The sequence below is a fragment of the Amblyomma americanum genome, chromosome 10, assembly GCF_052857255.1.
Source record: "Amblyomma americanum isolate KBUSLIRL-KWMA chromosome 10, ASM5285725v1, whole genome shotgun sequence".
Classification (NCBI taxonomy): domain Eukaryota; kingdom Metazoa; phylum Arthropoda; class Arachnida; order Ixodida; family Ixodidae; genus Amblyomma; species Amblyomma americanum.
In genome coordinates, this window is record NC_135506.1 from 134,678,588 (window position 1) to 134,690,765 (window position 12,178).

The 12,178-nt window shown below is 49.6% G+C and overlaps 1 protein-coding gene across 5 annotated transcripts in view; it reads left to right on the forward strand.

The window, feature by feature from the left end:
* The window catches only part of LOC144106449 (luciferin 4-monooxygenase-like), a 246,029-nt gene that overhangs the window by 95,479 nt on the left and 138,372 nt on the right, over positions 1–12,178 (forward strand). For all 5 annotated transcript variants that reach the window (XM_077639264.1, XM_077639263.1, XM_077639261.1 and 2 more), the window contains one exon: positions 10,090–10,297. In XM_077639264.1, coding sequence (XP_077495390.1) covers positions 10,090–10,297 — 208 coding nt within the window. The remainder of the gene's footprint in view (positions 1–10,089; positions 10,298–12,178) is intronic.

Below are 12,178 nucleotides of genomic sequence, written 5' to 3' on the forward strand. Positions count from 1 at the left end.
GTTGTGGATAGAATTCCCTTCTTTCGCGTACGCAGCAGAGCAACATATCCACTGAGCCATCGCGGGGCTATTATAGAGCGTTTAATTGCCTGGGAATCCTAAACATTTACAAAAGTTGCAAAGTACATGGTTCGCTTTCCAGCAGCTTCACTGGAAATGCGGCCGCAACGGAGTGGATAGAATTCCCTTCTTTCGGGTACGCAGCCGAGCAACGTATCCACTGAGCCATCGCGGGGCTATAATAGAGCGTTTGATTGCCTGGGAATCCTAAACATTTACAAAAGTTGCACAGTACATGGTTCGCTTTCCAGCAGCTTCACTGGAAATGCGGCCGCAACGGAGTGGATAGAATTCCCTTCTTTCGGGTACGCAGCCGAGCAACATATCCACTGAGCCATCGCGGGGCTATAATAGAGCGTTTGATTGCCTGGGAATCCTAAACATTTACAAAAGTTGCAAAGTACATGGTTCGCTTTCCAGCAGCTTCACTGGAAATGCGGCCGCAACGGAGTGGATAGAATTCCCTTCTTTCGGGTACGCAGCCGAGCAACATATCCACTGAGCCATCGCGGGGCTATAATAGAGCGTTTAATTGCCTGGGAATCCTAAACATTTACAAAAGTTGCAAAGTACATGGTTCGCTTTCCAGCAGCTTCACTGGAAATGCGGCCGCAACGGAGTGGATAGAATTCCCTTCTTTCGGGTACGCAGCCGAGCAACATATCCACTGAGCCATCGCGGGGCTATAATAGAGCGTTTGATTGCCTGGGAATCCTAAACATTTACAAAAGGTGCAAAGTACATGGTTCGCTTTCCAGCAGCTTCACTGAAAATGCGGCCGCAACGGAGTGGATGGAATTCCCTTCTTTCGGGTACGCAGCCGAGCAACATATCCACTGAGCCATCGCGGGGCTGTAATAGAGCGTTTGATTGCCTGGGAATCATAAACATGTACAAAAGTTGCAAAGTACATGATTCGCTTTGCAACAGCTTCACTGGAAATGCGGCCGCCAAGGAGTGGATGGAATTCCCTTCTTTCGGATACGCAGCCGAGCAACATATCCAGTGAGCCATCGGGTTGTAATAGAGCGTTTGATTGCCTGGGAATCCTAAACATGTACAAAAGTTGCAAAGTACATGATTCGCTTTGCAACAGCTTCACTGGAAATGCGGCCGCAAAGGAGTGGATGAAATTCCCTTCTTTCGGATACGCAGCCGAGCAACATATCCACTGAGCCATCGGGTTGTAATAGAGCGTTTGATTGCCTGCGAATCCTAAACCTGTACAAAAGTTGCAAAGTACATGGTTCGCTTTCCAGCAGCTTCACTGGAAATGTGGCCGCAACGGAGTGGATGGAATTTCCTTCTTTCGGGTACGCAGCCGAGCAACATATCCACTGAGCCATCGCGGGGATGTAATAGAGCGTTTGTTTGCCTCGGAATCGTAAACGTGTACAAAAGTTGCAAAGCACATGGTTCGCTTTGCAACAGCTTCACTGAAAATGCGGCCGCAACGTTGTGGATAGAATTCCCTTCTTTCGCGTACGCAGCAGAGCAACATATCCACTGAGCCATCGCGGGGCTATTATAGAGCGTTTAATTGCCTGGGAATCCTAAACATTTACAAAAGTTGCAAAGTACATGGTTCGCTTTCCAGCAGCTTCACTGGAAATGCGGCCGCAACGGAGTGGATAGAATACCCTTCTTTCGGGTACGCAGCCGAGCAACGTATCCACTGAGCCATCGCGGGGCTATAATAGAGCGTTTGATTGCCTGGGAATCCTAAACATTTACAAAAGTTGCACAGTACATGGTTCGCTTTCCAGCAGCTTCACTGGAAATGCGGCCGCAACGGAGTGGATAGAATTCCCTTCTTTCGGGTACGCAGCCGAGCAACATATCCACTGAGCCATCGCGGGGCTATAATAGAGCGTTTGATTGCCTGGGAATCCTAAACATTTACAAAAGTTGCAAAGTACATGGTTCGCTTTCCAGCAGCTTCACTGGAAATGCGGCCGCAACGGAGTGGATAGAATTCCCTTCTTTCGGGTACGCAGCCGAGCAACATATCCACTGAGCCATCGCGGGGCTATAATAGAGCGTTTAATTGCCTGGGAATCCTAAACATTTACAAAAGTTGCAAAGTACATGGTTCGCTTTCCAGCAGCTTCACTGGAAATGCGGCCGCAACGGAGTGGATAGAATTCCCTTCTTTCGGGTACGCAGCCGAGCAACATATCCACTGAGCCATCGCGGGGCTATAATAGAGCGTTTGATTGCCTGGGAATCCTAAACATTTACAAAAGGTGCAAAGTACATGGTTCGCTTTCCAGCAGCTTCACTGAAAATGCGGCCGCAACGGAGTGGATAGAATTCCCTTCTTTCGGGTACGCAGCCGAGCAACATATCCACTGAGCCATCGCAGGGTTGGAATAGAGCGTTTGATTGCCTGGGAATCCTAAACCTGTACAAAAGTTGCAAAGTACATGGTTCGCTTTGCAACAGCTTCACTGGAAATTCGGCCGCAACGGAGTGGATGCAATTCCCTTCTTTCGGGTACGCAGGCGAGCAACATATCCACTGAGCCATCGCGGGGCTGCAATAGAGCGTTTGATTGCCTGGGAATCCTAAACATGTACAAAAGTTGCAATGTACATGATTCGCTTTGCAACAGCTTCACTGGAAATGGGGCCGCAAAGGAGTGGATGGAATTCCCTTCTTTCGGATACGCAGCCGAGCAACATATCCACTGAGCCATCGGGTTGTAATAGAGCGTTTGATTGCCTGGGAATCCTAAACATGTACAAAAGTTGCAAAGTACATGATTCGCTTTGCAACAGCTTCACTGGAAATGCGGCCGCAAAGGAGTGGATGAAATTCCCTTCTTTCGGATACGCAGCCGAGCAACATATCCACTGAGCCATCGGGTTGTAATAGAGCGTTTGATTGCCTGGGAATCCTAAACCTGTACAAAAGTTGCAAAGTACATGGTTCGCTTTCCAGTAGCTTCACTGGAAATGTGGCCGCAACGGAGTGGATGGAATTTCCTTCTTTCGGGTACGCAGCCGAGCAACATATCCACTGAGCCATCGCGGGGCTGTAATAGAGCGTTTGATTGCCTGGGAATCCTAAACATTTACAAAAGTTGCAAAGTACATGGTTCGCTTTCCAGCAGCTTCACTGGAAATGCGGCCGCAACGGAGTGGATAGAATTCCCTTCTTTCGGGTACGCAGCCGAGCAACATATCCACTGAGCCATCGCGGGAATATAATAGAGCGTTTGATTGCCTGGGAATCCTAAACATTTACAAAAGTTGCAAAGTACATGGTTCGCTTTCCAGCAGCTTCACTGGAAATGCGGCCGCAACGGAGTGGATAGAATTCCCTTCTTTCGGGTACGCAGCCGAGCAACATATCCACTGAGCCATCGCGGGGCTGTAATAGAGCGTTTGATTGCCTGGGAATCCTAAACATGTACAAAAGTTGCAAAGTACATGATTCGCTTTGCAACAGCTTCACTGGACATGCGGCCGCAACGGAGTGGATAGAATTCCCTTCTTTCGGGTACGCAGCCGAGCAACATATCCACTGAGCCATCGCGGGGTTTTAATAGAGCGTTTGATTGCCTGGGAATCCTAAACATGTACAAAAGTTGCAAAGTACATGGTTCGCTTTGCAACAGCTTCACTGAAAATGCGGCCGCAGCGGCGTGGATGGAATTCCCTGCTTTCGGGCCAGCAGCCTAGCACCATATCCACTGAGCCATCGCGGGGATGTAATAGAGCGTTTGTTTGCCTCGGAATCGTAAACGTGTACAAAAGTTGCAAAGCACATGGTTCGCTTTGCAACAGCTTCACTGGAAATGCGGCCGCAACGTTGTGGATAGAATTCCCTTCTTTCGCGTACGCAGCAGAGCAACATATCCACTGAGACATCGCGGGGGTGTAATAGAGCGTTTGATTGCCTGGGAATCCTAAACTTGTACAAAAGTTGCAAAGTACATGATTCGCTTTGCAACAGCTTCACTGGAAATGCGGCCGCAAAGGAGTGGATGGAATTCCCTTCTTTCGGATACGCAGCCGAGCAACATATCCACTGAGCCAACGGGTTGTAATAGAGCGTTTGATTGCCTGGGAATCCTAAACCTGTACAAAAGTTGCAAAGTACATGGTTCGCTTTCCAGTAGCTTCACTGGAAATGTGGCCGCCACGGAGTGGATGGAATTTCCTTCTTTCGGGTACGCAGCCGAGCAACATATCCACTGAGCCATCGCGGGGCTGTAATAGAGCGCTTGATTGCCTGGGAATCCTAAACATTTACAAAAGTTGCAAAGTACATGGTTCGCTTTCCAGCAGCTTCACTGGAAATGCGGCCGCAACGGAGTGGATAGAATTCCCTTCTTTCGGGTACGCAGCCGAGCAACGTATCCACTGAGCCATCGCGGGGCTATAATAGAGCGTTTGATTGCCTGGGAATCCTAAACATTTACAAAAGTTGCACAGTACATGGTTCGCTTTCCAGCAGCTTCACTGGAAATGCGGCCGCAACGGAGTGGATAGAATTCCCTTCTTTCGGGTACGCAGCCGAGCAACATATCCACTGAGCCATCGCGGGACTATAATAGAGCGTTTGATTGCCTGGGAATCCTGAACATTTACAAAAGTTGCAAAGTACATGGTTCGCTTTCCAGCAGCTTCACTGGAAATGCGGCCGCAACGGAGTGGATAGAATTCCCTTCTTTCGGGTACGCAGCCGAGCAACATATCCACTGAGCCATCGCGGGGCTATAATAGAGCATTTAATTGCCTGGGAATCCTAAACATTTACAAAAGTTGCAAAGTACATGGTTCGCTTTCCAGCAGCTTGACTGGAAATGCGGCCGCAACGGAGTGGATAGAATTCCCTTCTTTCGGGTACGCAGCCGAGCATCATATCCACTGAGCCATCGCGGGGCTATAATAGAGCGTTTGATTGCCTGGGAATCCTAAACATTTACAAAAGTTGCAAAGTACATGGTTCGCTTTCCAGCAGCTTCACTGGAAATGCGGCCGCAACGGAGTGGATAGAATTCCCTTCTTTCGGGTACGCAGCCGAGCAACATATCCACTGAGCCATCGCGGGGCTGTAATAGAGCGTTTGATTGCCTGGGAATCCTAAACTTGTACAAAAGTTGCAAAGTACATGGTTCGCTTTGCAACAGCTTCACTGGACATGCGGCCGCAACGGAGTGGATAGAATTCCCTTCTTTCGGGTACGCAGCCGAGCAACATATCCACTGAGCCATCGCGGGGTTGGAATAGAGCGTTTTATTGCCTGGGAATCCTAAACCTGCACAAAAGTTGCAAAGTACATGGTTCGCTTTCCAGCAGCTTCACTGGAAATGCGGCCGCAACGGAGTGGATAGAATTCCCTTCTTTCGGGTACGCAGCCGAGCAACATATCCACTGAGCCATCGCGGGGCTATAATAGAGCGTTTAATTGCCTGGGAATCCTAAACATTTACAAAAGTTGCAAAGTACATGGTTCGCTTTCCAGCAGCTTCACTGGAAATGCGGCCGCAACGGAGTGTTTAGAATTCTCTTCTTTCGGGTACGCAGCCGAGCAACGTATCCACTGAGCCATCGCGGGGCTATAATAGAGCGTTTGATTGCCTGGGAATCCTAAACATTTACAAAAGTTGCACAGTACATGGTTCGCTTTCCAGCAGCTTCACTGGAAATGTGGCCGCAACGGAGTGGATAGAATTCCCTTCTTTCGGGTACGCAGCCGAGCAACATATCCACTGAGCCATCGCGGGGCTATAATAGAGCGTTTAATTGCCTGGGAATCCTAAACATTTACAAAAGTTGCAAAGTACATGGTTCGCTTTCCAGCAGCTTCACTGGAAATGCGGCCGCAACGGAGTGGATAGAATTCCCTTCTTTCGGGTACGCAGCCGAGCAACATATCCACTGAGCCATCGCGGGGCTATAATAGAGCGTTTGATTGCCTGGGAATCCTAAACATTTACAAAAGTTGCAAAGTACATGGTTCGCTTTCCAGCAGCTTCACTGGAAATGCGGCCGCAACGGAGTGGATAGAATTCCCTTCTTTCGGGTACACAGCCGAGCAACATATCCACTGAGCCATCGCGGGCTTGGAATAGAGCGTTTGATTGCCTGGGAATTCTAAACCTGTACAAAAGTTGCAAAGTACATGGTTCGCTTTGCAACAGCTTCACTGGAAATGCGGCCGCAACGGAGTGGATAGAATTCCCTTCTTTCGGGTACGCAGCCGAGCAACGTATCCACTGAGCCATCGCGGGGCTATAATAGAGCGTTTGATTGCCTGGGAATCCTAAACATTTACAAAAGTTGCACAGTACATGGTTCGCTTTCCAGCAGCTTCACTGGAAATGTGGCCGCAACGGAGTGGATAGAATTCCCTTCTTTCGGGTACGCAGCCGAGCAACATATCCACTGAGCCATCGCGGGGCTATAATAGAGCGTTTAATTGCCTGGGAATCCTAAACATTTACAAAAGTTGCAAAGTACATGGTTCGCTTTCCAGCAGCTTCACTGGAAATGCGGCCGCAACGGAGTGGATAGAATTCCCTTCTTTCGGGTACGCAGCCGAGCAACATATCCACTGAGCCATCGCGGGGCTATAATAGAGCGTTTGATTGCCTGGGAATCCTAAACATTTACAAAAGTTGCAAAGTACATGGTTCGCTTTCCAGCAGCTTCACTGGAAATGCGGCCGCAACGGAGTGGATAGAATTCCCTTCTTTCGGGTACACAGCCGAGCAACATATCCACTGAGCCATCGCGGGCTTGGAATAGAGCGTTTGATTGCCTGGGAATTCTAAACCTGTACAAAAGTTGCAAAGTACATGGTTCGCTTTGCAACAGCTTCACTGGAAATGCGGCCGCAACGGAGTGGATAGAATTCCCTTCTTTCGGGTACGCAGCCGAGCAACGTATCCACTGAGCCATCGCGGGGCTATAATAGAGCGTTTGATTGCCTGGGAATCCTAAACATTTACAAAAGTTGCACAGTACATGGTTCGCTTTCCAGCAGCTTCACTGGAAATGCGGCCGCAACGGAGTGGATAGAATTCCCTTCTTTCGGGTACGCAGCCGAGCAACATATCCACTGAGCCATCGCGGGACTATAATAGAGCGTTTGATTGCCTGGGAATCCTGAACATTTACAAAAGTTGCAAAGTACATGGTTCGCTTTCCAGCAGCTTCACTGGAAATGCGGCCGCAACGGAGTGGATAGAATTCCCTTCTTTCGGGTACGCAGCCGAGCAACATATCCACTGAGCCATCGGGTTGTAATAGAGCGTTTGATTGCCTGGGAATCCTAAACATGTACAAAAGTTGCAAAGTACATGGTTCGCTTTCCAGCAGCTTCACTAGAAATGTGGCCGCAACGGAGTGGATGGAATTCCCTTCTTTCGGGTACGCAGCCGAGCAACATATCCACTGAGCCATCGCGGGGATGTAACAGAGCGTTTGTTTGCCTCGGAAACGGAAACGTGTACAAAAGTTGCAAAGCACATGGTTCGCTTTGCAACAGCTTCACTGGAAATGCGGCCTCAACGGAGTGGATGGAATTCCCTTCTTTCGGGTACGCAGCCGAGCAACATATCCATTGAGCCATCGCGGGGGTGTAATAGAGCGTTTGTTTGCCTGGAATTCCTAAACCTGTACAAAAGTTGCAAAGTACATGGTTCGCTTTGCAACAGTTTCACTGAAATTGCGGCCGCAGCGGCGTGGATGGAATTCTCTGCTTTCGGGCCAGCAGCCTAGCACCATATCGAATGAGCCATCACGGGGGGTCTAATGGAGCGCTCGACTGCCTGGGATTCCTAAATGTGCACGAACGTCGGAAAATACATTTGTCGCTATGCAGCAGCTTCACTCGGAAACGGGCGCCACGGCGTCAGCAGCCGAGCACAATAACCACTGAGCTATCGCAGGCGTTCTAATCGAACGCCCGACTCACTCGAATTGTGGCTGCCACGGTGTGGATAGAATTCCCTTCTTTGGGGTCAGTACCCGAGCATCATAACCACTGAACCATTGCTGGGTGGTCTAATAGAGCACTCGACCACCTGTGAATCCTAAACCTGAACGACCATCGCAAAGTGCATGGGTTGATTTGCAACAGCATCACTTGAAACGCGGCTGCCACAGCTTTGATGGAATTCCCGTCTTTAGGGTCACCAGCCGTGAATTATAAGCACTGAGCCATCCCAGGGGTGTCAAATAGTGCGCTCGGTGGCCGGGAGATCCTACACCAGCGCGGGCACCGCAAAATACACGGATAACTTTGCAACAGCTTCATTAGAATCGTGGCATCCACAGCGGGGGTCTAATGCAGCGCTCGACCACCTAGTAATTATAAGCCTGAATCAACATCGCAAACGAAATGTGTCTTTTACATTGGCCTCCGACGAAACGCGGCATCTACGGCCGATATTCGACCACGCGGCCTCTTTCTTAGCGGCTGAAATTTAGAACTGATCTTCCGCGGTGAACATAAAAGCTTGAAACTGGCCACTGAGCACAAGTCTGCCGATGGAATCGGTTACCGGCACAGGGGCCGAAAATCATCCTGCTCAAGCAGTATTATTGGCTTCAGAGAATGCAGCTCTAAATATCTTATAAATTTGCTCTTACTGCTCAGAAAAGCTTAAAATTTGTAGGTACTGGACTTCTTTCAAAATATAGCGCCACACTAGGATTGATGTGGCTGCTCTCTTAAAATACTGTCAAGAAAAAAGTAGCAGGTATCTGTCAACCGTGTGCTGAATAAGGGAATTTTTTTTGTTTATAGCAGTGTCCGATGTATTAGTTTAAGCGCTGTATAGGTAATTGTGCGCAACTGTTTGGTCTCTATGTACTGGTCTCTATGTACTCATCGTTGCTGCTATCTTGTGCTGCGTGCAGGCGTTATTCTTTCTCCTTCCCAGTTTTAAAAGCTTTGGGTTCCCTTTTCTTTGTTTTTGTTTTTCTGTACTACATCCGTAGAGCTCATAGGTGCAGTTGTAGAAATGCTGCTGCTGTACAGGATCCCCTTCCATGACTACGGACCTTCTTCCGGTATTTGTGACGCGTTTAACCTGTTCGTTCTTCATCTTGCTACTCGCTGCACAGAAGTAAACAAAAATTGGCAGTGGTTTAGGCTGTATAAACCTGTAGTGACGCGATAGCTACATCTGGCCAAGTGGAACACGCTGAGTCAAAGTGCAAAGTTAGTCTTTCGCCTCTCAGTTTCGCTGGGCGTTCCTTCTTCATCTTCGTCCCACTCGACATGGCGAATGCGCACAGCTGTTGCACCTTGGTTTCGCCGGCTCGCCGTGCCGCCGGCAGCAGCAGCTGCTCCGCACCACGTGACTAACCAAGCGACTAGAGGTTGTCACAATGGCCACGCTGAAGGCCCGAAGAGGTGGCGTAGTGTAGCTGTCGCTACAATAAACGTTGCGGGCAAGACCCCTGCCAAACGGTGAAGGAGATCAATATGTGGAGCCTAACGGCGAAAAGGCGTGCCGGTAGGGCGCGCTAGGTGTGACAATGGAAGCCTCACGAGCGAGGCTCCTCAGTGAGTCAAATGTCTCTTTCTCCGCACATTGTGGCAGTATCCAGTTCTCATAAATGGTCGCTGGTGATGTCCGAAAACTTGCCGCAAACTTAGGATCAGTTCAAAGCTGCACGCGTAGCGCTTCACTGGTAGCGGTGACTACGGGTCGGCGGGGTCATTCCGTTGCCGACTCCACTTCTATAACGCGACTATGTCATCAGTCATGACGTAGCCGGCTCTTGCCTTGTTGATAAAAACCTGTGCTCCCTGGGACAGCTCGCTAGGCAAATGGTCTCTTATCACGAAGACAGGCCGCCTTTTCGCCGGCGTTGCTTCAGGCGCCGTCGCTGCTCGTCAGACCAGTTCGGTGGAAAGCTCGGGACAGAGTCCGTTGTGTTGCGACTAGTGATTAAGCAATGCCTCGCTCGCCAGCCCATGGTACCGCTTTACCGGCGTGACCTGAAACCAGGCAAACAATGCCTCATCCCAAACGTTTCTACCTTTCTTCTGACTGTCCAGATTGACGCTGCATCGGGTCAGCGCTACACCGGGGCAGACCTTGAGGACGCCTGCGAGTGCATCTCCGCTGGACTCCAGGAGCTCGGCTTCGAGCCAGGAGACATGATGGCATTCGTGTCAGCCAACAGTGTCGACTTAGTGCAGGCATTCGCGGCCGCCATTTTCGCCGGCTCAAAGATCGTCTGTGTCAAGACTGGGTTTAATGAACGTGAGTAAAAGACGACTAAACCTCTTAGCGTGGGAATGAAAAGATGCTGATAACTTGAGGGCACACTGAATTTTTACCTTAAGGTCATTACGCGACTGCAATATTGAGTGCCTTTAGCAACCTGGCTCCATTTCTGCTTTTCACTTGTCGTATACAGACTTTACATTCTTTCTTTCACCATCAATTGACGCTTAACCTAACATTGGTGATAGTAGTAGTACGAGACTTTATTGAGGCACAACACTTAGGGGCTTTTGAAGTCGATGACCTGTTGTACGAGCAGGCGCTATTCGTCTTCACCTTCAACTTTAAACCAGTCCAGCCAGATTCCTACAGTGTGTGAGAGGGTGGGAAACAAATCCGATTGCAAAGCAGCCCGATAGAAGAATGAACAGCGTGAGAGGTAAGCGTAATCGACACGGTAGTTTGTGCATAAAGCCGTGCAGATGTGACAAGTGGTGTGAGTCTGCTGCAGAGAAAGACTAGTATGAGGGTCACGGTACAGTTTACGCTCAAGGCGGACAGCGTGGTAATACTCTTTGATGCTGGCGCGACCCACCCTCCGAGGGTATTGGCCACGGGTAAACGGCACTCGGTTGAGATTCATGGGAGAGCTCATTAGCCATCTCATTGCCGTCAATTCGCGAGTACCCTGGGGCGCATCGGTGAAAAATGCGGCAAGGCTGCACTGATCCAGGTTTTTCTCAAGTTCCGTGAACAGATGTGGCGGGATTTTTTTTCTGATTGAATGAAACGAATGACTGCCTGGGAGTCAGTGTATACTGTATAGTCAGGAACAGGTGGGAGAGAATGAAAATGTTGAGCGGCGTGAATGATGCAGAGGACTTCGAGCGAGAGAATGTTGGGGGGGGAGGGCGGGGGCCGGGCCCGGGATATGAGAGGGTCGCTAAAGTAAGTAATAAGGGTACAAAGGAGAGCATGAATGAGGGCTTCGCTACTGGAGGCTCGAGGAGCCACGCAAGAGGCATCTGTGCCCGCCACTTCGTCAGTATTGAAGGGAGGACTGTGAGGAGAGACAGCAACATGTAGGCGACCAGCATGCAGGACTGGTGACGTATTGGAGGGAAGAGCAAGCATACGGAGATTACGAGCCTCCGGAGGGAAAGGAACAGGAACAGAGGCCGCCTGTATGGGGGAAGAGTAGCCTAGTTGAAGAGCCAGTGCCAGTGAGCTGTTCTTTAGAGTCGAACGACTTGTCGGTCGCCGTAAAGATAAAGGACAGTGCGAAGAGAGCAGACGTCATCATCATCATCATCATCCTCACTACACCCACTGCACGGCAAAAACCCTTTTCCATGTCTCCTATTATTACTGTCCTTTCCCAGCAGCGCCCAACCTATTCGTACAAGCTTGTTAATCTCATCCGCCCACCTAACCTTCTGCTGCGCCCTGCTGCGGTTTCCATCTCTTGGATTCCACTCCGTTACCCTTAAGGACAAGTGGTTATCTTGCCTTCGCATTACATGCCCTGCCCAATCCCATTTCTTTCTCCAGAATTGGACTATGGTTAAATTGACCCGCGTTTGTTCTGGCCCGCTTCCGGTCTCTTAACGTTACACGTATCATTTTTCTTGCCATAGCCCGCTGCGTTGTCCTTAACTTTAGCTGAACCGTTTTCGCTATCCTCCACGTTTCTGCCCCGTAGGTGAGCAGCGGTAAGATACAGCTGTTGTACAATATTCTCTTCAGTAAACTGCCATCCATGATCGGAGAGGACCTGCCATATGCGCTCTACCTCATCCTTATCCTTCTAGTTATTTCCCTCTCATGATCCGGATCAGCTTTCGCTACATGCCCTAAGTAGACCTTTGCCACTTCTAGCACCTCGTTGCCAATTTTGAATGCTGTTTTCTTCCTAGA